Raw genomic sequence first — 17,566 nt, 5'->3', positions numbered from 1 at the left:
TGACTAAAATTATGGCTATAGTTGCAAACACTGGTGCGTCGATGAAAATGAGTTCATCTAAACTATCATTAGCCATTGTAGACCTATGCATGAGTGATAAAAGGGTTTATGAACACATGCTATCATAAATTAAATGTAAGTTATTAATTAAAAAATAATCTTTAAGAAATTACAAATTATTAAAAAATCACATAAGCAGGCATGGCTAAAAAGACAACAAAGGACATGAATAAATTTATTGGATAATATAATGTTGGATAACTTTATAAATAATATATATAATGTTTGATAAATATAAATAATAACTTTATAATTTTTTTGGATAATATAATGTTTGATAACTTAATCTAATCTCACTCATAGACGTAATGAATTTTTTTAAGGATAATTAAACATCTCAAGTGTTGCCTGACATCATTCAAGTTTTATTAAATATCAATCCAAAAGACAATATTGTTCTATTTGATCTTTAGTTGAATCCTTCCATAAGTATGATTATTAGTTGAATCATCCATTTTATAGTCATAAAACACTACTGCAGAGAACAAAAATCATTTGCATATAATTGATATAATTTATTGCAAAGAAATAAACATGTATTCATCACAAGCACAAGCACAATGAACAAACTTGAAATTGTTAACAAACTTCACCAGCACACAAGCACAATGAACAAACAATACAAATAGACTACAACCAAAACAATTCATTTTTTTTATTAGGTCAGGATTTCATTAACAAGGGCAAAGTTTGTGGTTGATGACTTTTAGAAGCAAATTAACACATAGATCAATTGAAATTCTATAACTAACTAATCTAACAACCTAACAAATTCTTATAGAGCATGGTACCAATGCAATAGGAGGAGAAAAATTACCATGGCTCCAATGCACAAAATTGTAGCAAAGTAATAGGACTTCCCAAGCTGTTGAGCAACCACAAGAATATCAAAGCTACCAAAATCTTCCACAACCAAACAACCACTGGAATCCAAACCTAGAATTCAAATAACATCATCATCATCAACATTTTCATAGTCATATCATCATCATCATCATCATCACCACCAAAGATCACAAAATAACACCGATCAAAACCAATAAATTATCCCAAATGCCCAAATGAAGAATGAAAACACCAAAAAAAACTCACCATTAGGAGAAGGAAAAGATCTCAATCACTTAGTTGAAACCCTAGAAGCTCCTCTAATGGTGAGAAAAGAAGCAGTAGAACCAGATCAGGAAGAAGGAAGAGGAGGGCTAATCAGCAAGAGCCAAAGAGAAGCAGTAGCACCGGCCCAATCGGGAAGAGAAATGAGGTGTCAATTGGTTCACCAGATCTGGAAAAGGGATACCCATGACTTCCACATGGATGAGGAAGTGGAGGAAGTCACCTTTTTATATGGAGTCCACTTTACCCACTTTAGTATAAAATACTCTGAAGTGGGCCTAGTTCCGTTTTCACTTCCTGGTAAAAGTGGGGGGAAATGACACTACCCCCATTTCAGGATAAAAAAAAAAATACATGAAGTGGAGGAAGTCATTTCACTTCCCCCACTTCCCAGACACTTCAGCCCAAATGAACGGGCCCTAAGACGAAGGGAGATAATGTTCCTAATCAACATCCTTAGCTTCAACCTTTATAGTAGTTGACCACTAACCAAGAGCTAAAGTTTGAGTCCAAGATTGGATGTTCTACTATCCTAGCTCAGGCACAAGTGGCATAGGCCATGCTAGATCAACATATTGAGAAAATGGGTAGTAGATACTATAGTTATTGACATTGAGTGCAAGTAAGAGATTGTTAGGAGTATCCCTCGAACGCCATTGGGAATATTTGTATTTAGGGCATTTCATTCATATTATACACTTTTGATTATTAACAATAGTCGTTTCTTTTGATATTTATATAAAATCTTGTGTTGGTATTTTAATAAGTTTTGAACATTATAGTTTATGTGTATTAAATTAAACCTTCTACTCCTTATGGGATAAGAAAAAAAGGCACTATATAAGGATTTAGTACTTTAACACCTAAATGGTTTGAAAATATGAGAATCTTTAATTAAGCATTATAGACTCATACAAATTTGTATTGAGTATGCTTTGACAAAGAGTGCTAGTTGAACACTATAGGATTGTGGGAGCATATGTCATAGATAGATTAATGGAATTTGAGTATTTGAATATGACTTGTTACAATCCAATCATATGAATTTTACTCATTGGTCATCAATGATGAGGATTATTGCTTATGATCATATGGATGGACCTTATATCTAAGATATCATGGTCATATTGTACTTGTGACATCTAGTCTATTATTATAGAAGTTAGGCCCAATTTATCTTTTAGTAGGACCAATCTCAAACTTCGGCTATATCAGACTAGTAATTATAAGTGATCTCCAATAATGAATTTAATTTCTTGGAAATAAAAGAGTTAATATCATTTGCAGTCATAAGTAGGTAAGATAAGAAGACATTGGCCAATAAAAACAAACTAATCGTATGTGACATGAAAGATAGTTTAGTAATCTTACTCTATTATAATTATTTTTATATGATCGAGCTTAGTGAGTTTGAAATTTTTCATTGCTCTTACTTGGTTGGGATATAAGAATGAAGGGTTTATGCACATATGGTAATCGAAAAAGTTTAGAATGATCTATTTATTCGTGTTTGATTGGAGTATGACGTGAGGTCACAGGTTAGTTAGGTGTCACTCATGTCTTTTGGTATCCTCTCGTTACTATTTTGATCAAACCTAAATAGTCATGCTTAAAAAAATTTAGAATCAAACTCAGTTTGAGCATAGAGGTAAAATAATCATTTTGAATTTTACTTCATATGATGAAGGTAAATTGAAGATTGGGCTAGGTTTTGGTTTTAAGGTTAAATTTTCTAGGTTTTGAATTTAAGATTAAATTTTGATTAAAGTTTGATGGAATTAAGTGCTTAATTAAAATTATAGTGGCCTGTAAACCAAAATTGCCCTTGGTTTGATGTGCAAGTCATGTGCTTTCACAATGGCATAATGGTAATTGTGTTTAATGAAGTTTTTATATATATGACTCCTTTCTAACCTTAGTAGCTGATTCTTTTATTCTCATGAGATTAATTCCCCAATCTCTTTCCCTTTATAACCCTAGCAGCTATAATGGAAAAGAAAATGAGCATTTTCTCAATTTCGGTGTGTGATTTAGAAGCATGGGGCCTTTGTTCAATAGTAGGAAAACAAGAATGATCCGATGAACAAATTCAGCATTTCAAGAGATAATTTTTCAAATCTAATATTTGTTGAAAATTAAATAAAATAAAGTGTGCATGTCATGATCTGTCTTTGCCCCTATTCAATGTTTTTATGAGAATCTAACAATTTAATCTTTTAAATTATGTGGAAAAATTATTATATTTGTTTTACTTTTTGTCTTCATGAATATATAACAGTGAATATTAGTTGATTTTGTTTTAAACAATATTATTTTTAAATTTGCATATTGTATTTATTTTGTTGCTAACTACTAAACCTACAAAAACCAACCAAAGTAATTATAATTGTTCATTCTATTTAATTAACAGCTAGTAATGTTAATTTAATTAGTTTATCTTTTCATTTTAAATAATATAAAATTCTCAGTTTGACAAATTTATAACTATAACAACTAAATTGATTTAAAATTAGTTAGTTGTTGTGTGCCACACACGTTCACCAATCTTAAAGCAGACTTTCTAGATGACACAAGAAGTGAGACAAGCTAAACCTTGGTCAAATGAGTTTCCTTATGGCTGGTTAAGCTCATTAAGGTTTGCATAACCTCACCTATGTTTAATTGACTTCATCAAACTAGCGTGTGCTCAAGCTCACTCTAGCCCTCGCCCTAGCTAACTCGCATGGGCTCTCTTAGTGATGTAAAGTAACACAAACCCAATAAGCTAACCAAGGAAGATGGAAGGAAAGCAAAAGAAATATGAGGTGTAAAATAGTAATTTCCCAAGAAAAATAGAGATTTGTAGGCATATTTTGAAAATCATATATATCTTTTTGGTATTAAAATAGTTAGAATAACCTATATGAAATCTGTGAACTTTATTTCATCCATAGGCTTGATATTGTCTTACTGCCATTTTAATAGCATGGGCTCCCATAGGCCATGGGTAAATTGTATCACAAGAGTTTAACCACTTATAGACGCAGTCTTTTTAAAATCTCTGACTATACAACAAGATTTATAAGACTACAAGACTTGCACTTATCAATTCTACTCTTAAAGCAATTTGCAAGTTTTGGGTATGACTCTTAACTTCCCAGTTTCAACTTTGAATTATATTGAGCAAATCTTGTTATAATTCTTTCAAGGTTGCGGCAAGGATAAAAAAAAACTATTAGAACCATCTCCTAGGAATAATTTGTCTATGCAATTGCAAAGGCTTAGATTTAGAGAAATATTGTAATATTCACATATTCTTCTTATGAAAATTGTTATAGAGGCTAGAAAATTAGAAATTTTCTGTTAAGTTGAGTAGCTTAGAGAACACATTTGAAATTCTCATCTTCATAGAAGCTTGAAGCCAAAATTAACTCTTATAGCTAGGAAAAAATTATCATCCTTTCAAACCTTCCTAATTCCGCATATATAAATTCCACTTGGAGATGGATGTTGGATTTCCTACCTACCCTTGGCTTCCAAAGATTAGAAAGTTTATTGAGATTACTCCAACTTATGAAGTGATGTAAATGCATATCTACAGTCGTAATGTCGCTACTTTTACATCAACGAGTGAATAAATCTTCCTAGACTAAATTAGTCTATAGCTCAAGGTTCAAACAACCTTGAAGATACATTATGGTAATTCCTTGTGATAAAAATTGAGTGAAAATTAACTCTCCATCTTCTTAAATGAAACCACCTACAAAGCCTTACTAGGCATAGGTGAGATACCAAACTTATTTTTCTATAACATTTAGAGATATCTACTCTCTCCAAAATTCAAATTTTATCCATGGTTTGCTTTAATATAATAAACTACTAACTGTCAAGCTTCTTATATGCAAAATTTTGACATCTCCCTAACTTGTTCACTATAGTCCTATGAAAATAAATCTAGATCCTATATATTTTTCTACTTGAATTTATCATATGACAATATTCCTATAGGGATGATTACTTAACTGGCCGCAAATTGGGCCTATAATTTTGTCTGTGACCAATAAGTCCCTATTTTGAATCTATTATTTTACCCTTCTAAACCCTGATCTTGAGCACCATCCATCACAAGACCGCTGTTGCCTCTTCCCAACCACCTCCTCAAAAGCGTCTTCCCATCCCGCTAAGAAGAATTCCATGGTGTTGCTTCTAGTTTGAAAAGTTAACCTCTATACAACCAGATCTCTCTCTCTCTCTCTCTCTCTCTCTCTCTCTCTCTCTCTCTCTCTCTCTCGGGCTTCATCAATTCCACCACCGACCTCCTCAATATCATCCAACGAGATCTAAATGAAGCATGGAAAGGTTGGGATGGTTAGTTTAGGTACACCACGTACCCATCAAACAACCCTTAAAGTATACCATATCTAATAATAAATAGAAAAAAGAAATTCTATTACCAATTTCAATAGTTCTTCAATTAAAAAGTAATATTCTATGATCTTAAGGTCAATAGTAAGGGATTGTTAAGTTGCAAAATAAAAAAATATGGCATAATTTTATTATGTAGGAAGTATAAGTGATTATTATAGAGATTATGACATATTTTATTCCTACAGAATGAGTCTTTGGTTACCAAAATAAAAAAAAATATTACATAAATTATTACATATTTTATTCTTATAGAATGTGTTTGTTTTGCATTATAAATAATTATTATACAATAAAAATAGTTGTTGGATTATAACCGTTAGTTATTAAAATTTGAAAAATAGCCGTTAAAAATAATCATTATAAATATAGCCATTATCATTTTTCTCTATTTATACACAACATGATTCCTTTGCATTATACACATACTCCTTTTTTTAGTTGAAAAATTGTTTCAACATGGATTCCTTAAGTCTTTGGAGGGAAAAAAATAAAGAAGATGATCTATTAATTCTCAGCTATTGGTCGAGACAATGTCCAAAGACTTCCAAGAGTGTAGAACATCACACATCCATTCTTACAGGTGATGCATATGTACAAAAAATGCAAAAAAGAATTTCTTATAGAGCCTTATATATTTCAAGCACTGGTTGATCGTTTAAGAGAAAATTCTCTTCTCTGCAACTCAAAACGGACAATAAATGAAGAGCAACTAGCAATGTTTATGTACACTCTTGCTCATAATGCTAGTAACCACGATGTGCAAGAGCGATTTCAACATTCTACGGAAACGGTTAGTCATTATTTTAGTAAAGTACTTAAAGCTATTAATCGACTTGCTCATGAATACATAGAACCTCCATCGACAATGACATAGCCGGTTATTCAAAATATTTTTTCCCATATTTCAAAGTAGACAAAGCTATATATTATGAATTTTAATTGTAAATTTTGTTTAGTCGTGGTAAATTTTATATGTTTGTATATTTTAGGATTGTGTTGGTGCTATTGATAGAACACATATTCCTATCACAATTTCTTTGGATAAACAAGATCCTTATAGAAACAGGAAGTAAACGTTATCGCAGAATGTTATGGTCGCATATGATTTTGATCTTTGTTTTGTATATATATGAGCTAGTTGGGAAAGTTCCGCTTCTGATGCTAGGATTCTCTAACATTCGATTGAACAAGGTTTTGATGCCCCAAGGGATAAATATTATCTTGTGGATGCAGGATATGATAATATCCCGAATTTTATTGCTCCATACAGAGGTGTCTGTTATCGTTTACAGGAGCAAGGACGAGCAATTATAAAGATCTGTTTAATTTCCAACATGCTTCATTAAGGAATTGTCTTAAACGCATCATCGACATTTTGAAAATGCAATTTCTGATACTTAAAGTAGCAACTTTTCACCCAATTGACTCTCAAACCGATATAGTATGTGCTTTTTATATGTTGCATAACTTCATCCATATACACAATGGTGCAAATGGTATTGAGGATTTTGATGGTGAAGCCAAAGAAACTATTGTTCCTAATGGAGATGACTCATACGGAGAGAATGTTGACACCATGAACTCTAAGTGAAATGCAGGTGCTTATAAAAGAGATGAAATAGCAATGCAGATGTGGAATGATTATTGTAGCGATCGCCGAGCTAGGCCATAGGTTTTTGGCAATCATGAAATTGTTTCTTTAGGTCTTTTGGATGAAAAAATATTGGGTCTTATTAAAAAGCCATTGGCTATGTTGCTTTAATGTGAGAAAAGAATTCGAAAGTTTGAAAAATTTTGCAAGTTTCTGAATACCTTTATAGAGTAAATTACAAGCTAAAAGGATACTTAACAAGTCATGCAAAAAAAAGTCCTAAATCAAAACATTTCCTTAACAATCATTAAAAAAAAGGATATTTAACAAGTTCATGCTCAAAAAATACACATATAAATCAAAACATTCCCATAACAATCATACAAAAAGGATGTTTAACAAGTTCATGAAGCCTAATTATCAACAAGTTCATAATCAAAACATTCAAGATAACCCATAACAATGTCACACTCATCATCTTTTGCTCCATTTTCGTGAACACCATTTTGAGCTATGGCACACTATGCTCTTCCTGCACACATAAGAAGAGTTCACAATAACTCTTATCTTTAATGAAAATTTGGGTAGCTTTGAACATTTCTTCTTCTGTAAAAATGCCACTCATTTCGTTAAACACCTTCATGCAATCTTTTATTGTATGTTTCTCTACTACTTGAGTGCCCTTGAGAACATCGAGATATTCTTCATTTTTGCGCTCTCGAAATGCAATGTATTTATCCATGTTGAATGATGAATCTTGGGGATTTTTTTTCCTTTTCGCTCCCTTTTTCTTCTTTGTCCTTGTTGATCTCCTATTTGGCGAAGCATCTCATTGCTTGAAATTTGAGTTTGAAGATTCCGTGGTTGAGAACAAGGAGGTTCCACTTGCATGTTATAATCATCCTCCATCTCGCATATAGGTGATGGTTGGAGTGGATCGTTTGGAGTAAAAACACTTGGAGATGGGATGTGCACTGGTGATTCAGAATTATCTTCATTATCTTCTATATCATGAGAGTGTTTACCTTCAGTATATCTCCCTACATAACAAATATATAATATGTTAATAAAATAAAAATTTATAAAAGTCAAATATTAGAAAATATATGCTTACCCTCATAAACCTCCTGTAATACCATAAAATATGGAAACGGTCTTTTATGCCACTTCCTTGCATCTCTATTCCTCTATTTAATTTGCTCCAAATTAGATGGTTGTAATTAATGAAAACATCATTCATTATTTATGTACATACATCTAGTAGTGGTGCCCAAACATCAACATGAGCCTATACAATGTGACTTTCATAGTCTCATCCAAACCCACTTAATTTAGAAAAACCTTTTAGAAGCTTGTAGGTTTTTTCAACTCTTGTTCTAATGCTTTAATTTGGTTTGTAGTGATTCTTGGATTGGAGAACTTGTTTATCTTGTCGCATACCATTTTGTTCCATGCTTCTTTGGTCTATCCATTTTATGAACGGTACACAGGAGTATTATACTCACCCAATAACCTTACTAGGTGAGCCTTGTGAATTTCATTCCACTTTGCCCTACTTTCATGTTTACCTTTACTTGCCATACCAAATGTTAATATGTTGATATACCAAAACTCTATATTTGCATAAATCACCAAGTGTTTAGTTACCACTTACCAGCTTAAGCAATCTCAATTCATTAGAAAGGATAAATCAGAGAAAAAAACATATCCACCGTGATTAATTGAAATAAGTGTCCTTTTTATTCAATGGGAAATTGTTCAGCTTCAAGAACATTGCTGCATCAAATGACGATGAAAAGATGTCTTCCTACAAACACATTTGGAAGAATTCATGATTCAATAAGGTTTGGTCATCTCAAACTGTGAAACACTATGCAATTCCAAAGAGTTTCAGTAACAAATGATTGGGCAAAATAAGTCACCTCACAAACATCAAGCCCAAGTGTATGAAACTTTTTCACGTAAGTAGTTACATGGAAAAGAAATCAAAACAAATTAAATCATCAGAGTTCAACATTCAATGTCTCATTCATTTTCCAAACTAACATAAATTATCTAAAAAAAAAAAATATTATCCTATCTAACAAATCAAATTTGAAATACTAAATATATTGGTCTGAACCTAACATATCTGCAAACAACTTTTACATGTCTGAATCGAAAGTCATAGAAAAATTATCAATTTTTGTTTTAGTTACTGGTTTGTAGTTACTACTTGCATTTTGCATGTATGAACTAACTGCTATTTTGTGGTACCATTTATAGTCCAAATAAGATCAAAGAACATTCATTGATGCCCAGTTTATCCTACACTGTTTAGTAATTTGAAACTTCTAATTTACTTAGCCACTAAAATTCCACTCTTCTTTTGAAAATTAGCAACATGGTTATAGCAAGCATTCTGAAAACCAAATTTGAAAGCTCAAACTGGATGGTAATGTAATAATGTTCCAGTAAGACATGGTCAAGTATGTAAAAATATGACACCAAAGATAGAAAACTTGATAAAGTAACTAGCCCAAGGTTTTTACAAAGGAAAATTTCAAAAATGAGATGTGATACCATCCTAGCAAATAACCTAACCATCGAACAACCTCCCTTCTTCTATAGAAAGCAGGTAATAATTTCTATTAAGGTACATATTGATTCGACTGCAACCTTTCAGTTAATACAAAGGTTTAGAGTGCTTTAATAGTGATGTGGCATATGGTTATATCAAAACGAAATCTTTATGCCCCCACACCAACAACACACACACACACACACACAAAACCCCCAATTATTAGCCGCGTGAGGTAAGCATCTATGACATACAGTTGAATTCTAATAACAGAGCCACAAATGAAAAACGAGAATCTTATAGTAGCGAATATATCAAAAATTAACCCTTCAATCTTAGAAGGAAAAAGTGATCAACTAATGAACATTATGACAATTTAAAACTACGAAAGAAAGCAAGCAAATTTATGGGGAAATCCATCAACCGTGTTCAGATCTAGGAACAATTAACCTTACCAATATCACCAGTACAAATGACTCTATGGTCTAAAGAAGAATTGAGGGGAAAAAACAAAAATGATTGATTCAAACCTTCGTTACCGAGGTTGGATCAGGCCTTGACAATTCAAAACACGGACTCTCCATTGTTACCGAGGATGGAGAGTCCGTGTTTGAGCACCTTGTCAGGGAGTTAAGCCTTGAGCTTGCGAATAAGGCCGGCATCAGGCTTCGGCTCCGGCATTAGGCTTTGGCTCCGGCGAGTGCTCCGATGTTGGACGACGTTCAGTTCAAACCTTGAAACTAATCTTCGCCATTAATTTTTTAAAAATTTAAAATAAAAATGAATCAAATTACTAAACTACTCATTTTTTTAAACAATACCTTTTTTTTTTGAGACTATGAATAAGACTTTTCATTTATATTACTTTCAAAATTTAAGAAGGGTAAAATTAAAATAAATAAATAAATATTGTCTTTGTATTACATGCTGACAATAATAATTTTTTTAAAAAAAAAATTCTCAAAATGAATTTTATTTCAAAATGGAGGGAGTATTTTATTAGATGCTCTCAGAAAAATTGACCAAGGGTCAAGTAAATAAAAACGTGTTTCCAAGTCATTTAAAAAAAACGAGCATTTTGTAAAAATGTGTTTTCTCCTTAATTTTAAATTACTCCCAACTAGGAATGTATATCTTATCTTTATTATTTATTTTTATCCTTGTTGTATTTTTTTTATTACCATATATATTTACTTTTATGGTTAAACCTCTAATCTTATTTTTTTTAAAAAAATTCCCAAAAATGAAAGTGTAAGGTGTAATAGGATACATAATTTTATTAATACTCCCTTCGGCCCTTTTTATGAATCCATCTCAACTGTTTCAAGGACAGTATGAAAATGGTCAGATTTAGGAATTTCATGCACATTTAACCTAGTTTTCCTATTTTACTTATTTCTCACTGGCCATCAACTAATTCTCTCTCCCACTTTACTCTAATCTTCTCTATTAAATGCACACTATTTCCATGCACATTGATTTTGTTTTCCTTGAGAACAAAAGAAAGCATTAGTGTGCAATACTTCATTAAAATCAATTTAAAAAGAAAGTACATTTATTTCGCTTATTACTTTATTTGAAGGCTATATTTAATATGAGAGTGATGGGAATAATTATTTAAACACATTTATAAAGCTAAATTTGGAAGATTAATTTTTAAAATAATTATGTGGACAGATAATTTGGGAATAAAAAACTTCTATAAATGGATAGATGTAATGGGATACATTTTTCATCTTTTTTGTAGTATATATATATATGATATTTTAAAAAAAAATCAACCATCTAACCAAAATTTAATAAAAAAATTTGCATATAAATATATATATATATATATATAATATTAAAAATTCAACCATCTAACTAAAATTTGATAAAAAAAAAAATTATATATATAGGCCATTTGCATATATATCCAAAAAAAAAAAATTCATATATGCATTCAACTCTACAAATAATCATTAAATAAATGCATAACAAACTTATCATTTTTAGAGCTATAAAATTATTTAAGTTGAATTGGAATACATATAATTTTAATCAAATATTTATAATCACCAAAGGTCTTAATCTAGAGGTACGTTGATTGTTTTTGCTCTATTTTTTTTTTTCTTTTTTTCTATAATAAGACATGAGTTCAACCCCTCACTTTTGCAAAGGGTGAGGGAGTTTAGCAGTTGAGTGTGGTCCTTGTTTTGGCTGTGATTAAAGGCCTGGTCAAATTCAACTTAGTTAATATATATATATATATATATAATGGGTTTAAATATAAAATGAGACATGTTATTGAAATCGCATCAGAGAGAAGGATGGTGACAAGAAGAGCAAGCGAACAATTGATGTTGGACCAATGCAAACATTAATGATTAATGGAACTTTGTTAACATTATATATTTGTTTTCTAATGAAGACAATGAAACATCTCTATTTAAAGTTATGTATGATCAAGACCATTTGATTATTGATCATTTAATAAAAATTTATACAAAATTAGTTAAGAAAAGTTAAAATTATTTTAATTGATATATATATATATATATATACGTCTTGTTCCACTCAATGAATGAGATATAATTTGCTTTTATTGTGGGAAATAAATCATATTCATTAATATAAAGATAACTTATCTTGTACAAAATTTAGTTGCATGTATAATGGTATTGACGATATTATTATACTAGGTAAATTCTCTCTCTGGATTAGATTTTTTTTTAAAAATTTTAGGGATTTTTAATTAATATTATATATAGACATACAATACAAAGTCAAAAGTTATAATTAAATAACTCCCTACAATTGAAGCTTTTGGCAAACCTTGATTTTGAAATGGAAGGTCTTATAGACATTTATTTTTAAGATAAAAACATGCAATTATTTTTTTAAATTATTAATATCATATTTAATATAAATAAAAATTTTAATATAATAAATAATATTTAAATTTATTTTTGAAATACTTTAAACAAGTTATACATTTACTTTAATAGTATGTATAGATGTATAGATATAATGCTCCATCTAAATAATTAAAAAATATATATTTGTAAAAATTTACTTATTAGATATAGGTTCACATGAAAAATTAAAACTCAAAATAATATTATATATATATCAACTCACACCATATCCATGACTAAACTGAATTCCATGCAAACCTTGCATTTATTAATATATATATATATATATATATACAAAAAACAAAAATTTATGAAGGCGACATTGAGGAAATAAAATATATCTATAAAAGAATTTTATGTGAAAATTTTTAATTATTTTCTAATAATTATTTATAGAAAGCAAGTTAAAAATTAGGTGCAAAAATAAGGCTGTAAAAAGAACTTTGTAGTCATATTTATGAACCCTGAGGGAGGGCATTTTGGGAAGTTCAAATTCCCAGAAAGCTGAACTTGATGGGGTATATAAAGAAAAGGTTTATTATGGGAAAGATATCTGTCAGAAAGTGTTCATTAAGTTGATGCCTTATTTCATCTTATATGTCAGAAATCCATCTTTATTCCCAAAATACCCCTAATCATCATTGTGCTTATTTTTTTTTTGTTAATTTTAAAATTCTCATAAGGGTTGATGACTAAAAAGAGGAGACAGTCAATATAAAATTAATAAAACAATTTTATTATTTAAATAAGGGAAAGTATTTGTAATTGAGTTTTCTAAATTTTCCTTGAAATTTTAAAAATATTAATTTCAATTTTTGAGGTTTCTAGGGTAGTAACAACTACAAAATAAAAACCCCTATAATTTTAGGTTGTTACATATATACCCCTGAAAAATAAAATTCACACATAAAAACCCTTGTAAAAATTCTCTTCTCATATAGACCCTTGAAAATTTGAAATATATATCAATATACACACACCCTCAAGTTTAATTTACTACATGTAATAATTTTATAATAGATAAAAATAGGGAAACTGTGTTATAACCCTTGATATGTTTCTCACTGAATAGTTAACATTTCACATATAAGTATATTAACATCTATAATTACTTTTTACGGGTCTATATGAATAGTTATGTGTGAATATATATATAACTTTAGGTTTTGCATGGGGATAGAGAGGGGGAATTCAAGAACTAGTGGCTTACCAAAATCTTCTTCATGTCAGTGGATTGTAACTTTTCAAGCGCGTTTAGAAATATGTTCAAATATAGTGACTGAGTTAAAAGCATTGAGGTTTGGCTTATTGCTTATGAGGACTAAATGCATCCTAATATTGTTTGTTAACTTAGATGCTAGAGTGATATATGCTTGATCTCATTAAATCTACTTGCTTAACATCTTATTGGAAGTCGCACAGGTAGTATTAGTGAATTAAATAATTGAGATTGAAATGTCTCTTTTTACCATATTCCGAGAGAGGGTAATTCTTGTACAGATATACTCTTACAAAATTTGATTATCATCTATAAACAAATTTTGAAATACTAAGACAATCATTAGGTCATTTTCTTCTTTGTTGCTTCTTAATACTTTAGATGTAGAGTTTAGGTTTCACTTTTTAACAGGTAGTTAGTGCTTTTTTCACCCAATATATCTACATATATATCCCACAATTATATATAATTTCAAGGTGTCGATAAGTGAAATAATATATATATATATATATAAAATGGAAGTCTCATTGCAAACCTATTAACAAGGTAAATCATCTACAAAAGTCCACAAATATTAGTAGAGACAAAAACAAAAAACAAATTCAAAAAAAAAAAAGGGCCATATTTGGTTTAGATAGAGAAGGCTAAGGGACGTTAGATGGTGATCTAACAATCCCCAACAACCTTCCCACATTAGAAATATGCGGACGTTCTCAAATGACAAGGACTCCTATATATATATATATATACACATATAAGTCATCTACAAAAATCCATAGATATCTGCAGAGATAAAAACAAAAAATATTAAAAAAAAAAAGAAATAACTGAATTAGATTTAGATCGAGACGACCAGGGGACATTAGATGGTGATCTATCTAACAATCCCAGTGACCTTCGCACATTAGAAATTCAAAGATTTTTTTTTTTTTGAGAAAAGCGACAATGTCAAAAGCACCAGGGACGAACACGCATGGCGGGACAGTACTACCACTAATATTCTCATATTACAAGAATTCATATATATATATATAACATTTAAAAAGGGTAGTATATACAGTAGTAAAAGTTTTTTAATAGAGGGGTTAATAAGTAAAACGAAGGTCTCAATGGAAACCTAATCGAGCAGCAGCAGTGGAAACCCTCGGGCATCCCCCACACCTTCTCCGCCATTGCTCCATCTCCACACCTCCTTCTCCTCTCCATCTCCATCTCCACCTCCATCTCCATCTCTATCTCTATCTCTATCTCCTCCGATGCTTCTCCATCCTCACCATGAGGATTCGCCGCAACGCTTCCAGGCTCGTGGGCTCCGCCTTATGCCAACCTTGGCTTTCCTGCCCCGCCCCTTTGCTTGTTGATCCTCCTCCACCACCGCCTCTGCTCTGCCATCTCAACCGCTCGCCATGGGACGTCTCGCCGTTGCCCTCCGAGGAACCACCATCCCCGGATCCCCCCTTTCTCAAGGTCAGTAGATCCATTCATCTTTCTCTCTCTCTCTCTTACTCCATCTCTCTCCGGCCATTGCTGCATTTCCCCTCTTCTTTTATCCAATAATCTCTGCTAGGGTTTCCATCTCCTTCTCCACCTTCTCTTCGATTCATCCACGAACGAGACCTCTGAACCCTAACCCTAGAACTATTATCCAACCAGATTTCTCTCTAATTTCTAGAACAAAATCACCAAATCAACCCCCATTTTCTTCTCCTCTTCGTCCTCTCCGTCCTCTTCGTCCTCTTCCACCCAATACTACAAGGGTTTGGTACGGCGTCCATAAACCCTAATTTGGGGCAACCCTAGGTGCATTCTTGGCATAAAAATGGTTATTTTGGGAATAAAAACTTCCTTCTTTCTTTCCACTCAGTTCAACGGGTCCATTTCGGGCAGAACTCACTCTCTCGTCCAACCATCAGCATCAGCATCAACAGCAGCAGCAGCAACAGCTGCAGCAACAGCAAGAGTTGCTAATGTTGTTCAAAGTGCTCAAAAGAGGTGAGTTTTTAATGAAAGTGAATGCATTGCATGTGGTTTTTTTAGAAATTCCATAAAGAGTTCTCTAGGGTTACTATTGTTTTGGTTGTAGTAGAGATAAGATTAATGGTAAGAAGCAGAGAAGAAGGAATGTGAAGAACATGGCGAATGCAAATGATGGTGTTGTTGTTGAGCCTATGAAACAGTGTGGTCGGAAGAGATGTAGTAAGAGTGATGGTAAAGGGTGGCATTGCAAGAAGCCGGCACATATGCCGCATTCGCTTTGTCGATATCATTTAGCTCAACTTAGAGCTTATAATGCTTCTTATAGAGTTCCGGGGAAGCCGAGACGGAGAACGGAAAGCAATACTGGTTCTGATTTTTATTATTATTCGGGTTTCGGTCCTTGGAGAGCTAAGAGGAGGAGTGGAGGTGGTGAAGTTGTTAAGAAAGAGAGTGTTTGTGAAGTAGATGAATGTAATGATAATGATGATCATGTTGATGATGATGGTGGTGGTGTTGTTGTTGTTTATGATGATGATGATGATGATGATGATGAAGAAGAAGAAGAAGAAGAAGAAGAAGTTGCGATTGGAGTTAGTAGTGGGAAGAGAGGTAGGAAGAGGATTAAGGCTAGGTCTCTTAAGTCTCTTCTTTGAATGTATGTGTTTAATGAATTAATGAAGTGATGAATCAAATGCATGGTTTTTTTTGGGATTAATTTGGTTGTTGTTGTTGTTGTTGTTGTATTTGTTGGGTTGTAGTTTGAGATGGATGAATGAATGAATGAAGGTGAAGGGATGGTTATTGTGAATGAGGAAGTGGAAGGAGGGGTCCTACATGGCATGCATCTTGTTCCCTTCGGTGGATACGTGGTTTTGAAGTTTGTGGGCTTTGGATTGTTATTGGGCTTATATTATTGGGCTTGGCCGGGAAAAAATTTTAAAAAATTAAAAGTATCACCATATTGTTGATAAGTTGGTTTGGGATTAGTGAATTATATTATATGTTAATTTATCATGTATTATTTTGTAGTTTTTAGATATTTATGTTGTTTTAAAGAAAAGAATTTGCTAATTTTAGTTGTCTATTTAATTTGAAAATCAATATTGAAAGTAGATTTTTCAAATTTATGTTTTAAAAGTAATCTTAAGTTTATATCTACAAGGCTATATATTAAAGGCATAATTTTTCCATAAATAACAATAATATTTTGAATAAATATTAATGAAAAATCAAAGATATAACTTAACTTATAAAAACAAAAAAAAAATGTCTTTAACAAACTAAATTTTAAACAAACCCAAAATAAATCAATATACAAATATATATATAATCTTTATATATTGAATTATATAATATGGACAAGCTATCCACAAAAGTGTTTTTTTTTTTAATCTATGATTATCTTATGTGCTCACAATAATTATCATCGAAAACCACAGTTTTTTTTATATATTATTTTTAAGAAAAGATGAAGACTTTGTTATTATTTCAAATATTTGTAATTTGGTCTACCATTATTGATAAAATTATGAGTTTTTATGGAAAGAAAAAATGAAGGCTTTTTCTTTTCTCTCTAAATATACAACTTTCTGCTATTATCAGTTGTATTTAAATTATATATAATAGACAAATTTTATGTCATTATCTCAAATCTATTCTACTTCTGAAGTATTTAATAAAGTTTTTGATATTTGGATAAAATATGTGGTTTATAAACATGTGTGTATATATATATATATATATAT

General features: G+C 31.2%; 1 protein-coding gene across 1 annotated transcript; it reads left to right on the top strand.

Annotated features, from left to right (window-relative positions):
• The first annotated feature begins 14,960 nt into the window (after positions 1-14,960).
• Positions 14,961-16,707, top strand: LOC120263110 (YTH domain-containing protein 1-like). Its single transcript, XM_039271018.1, has 3 exons — positions 14,961-15,311; positions 15,709-15,836; positions 15,928-16,707. Exons 1-3 carry the CDS (start codon positions 15,120-15,122, stop codon positions 16,472-16,474), a joined length of 867 nt encoding a protein of 288 aa, XP_039126952.1. The 5' UTR covers positions 14,961-15,119; the 3' UTR covers positions 16,475-16,707.
• The last annotated feature ends 859 nt before the right edge of the window (positions 16,708-17,566 follow it).

This window comes from Dioscorea cayenensis, chromosome 1 (genome assembly GCF_009730915.1).
Source record: "Dioscorea cayenensis subsp. rotundata cultivar TDr96_F1 chromosome 1, TDr96_F1_v2_PseudoChromosome.rev07_lg8_w22 25.fasta, whole genome shotgun sequence".
Taxonomy (NCBI): Eukaryota; Viridiplantae; Streptophyta; class Magnoliopsida; order Dioscoreales; family Dioscoreaceae; genus Dioscorea; species Dioscorea cayenensis.
This window is presented reverse-complemented; position numbering and strand designations above follow the sequence as displayed.

Bases quoted from the DNA above. Each gene is read 5' to 3' on its own strand.
- LOC120263110 (XM_039271018.1), top strand. From the start codon at position 15,120: ATGAGGATTCGCCGCAACGCTTCCAGGCTCGTGGGCTCCGCCTTATGC. The intron at 15,312-15,708 runs GTCAGTAGATCC...CTTTCCACTCAG, and splicing joins CGGATCCCCCCTTTCTCAAG to TTCAACGGGTCCATTTCGGG. The intron at 15,837-15,927 runs GTGAGTTTTTAA...TTTTGGTTGTAG, and splicing joins GTTCAAAGTGCTCAAAAGAG to TAGAGATAAGATTAATGGTA.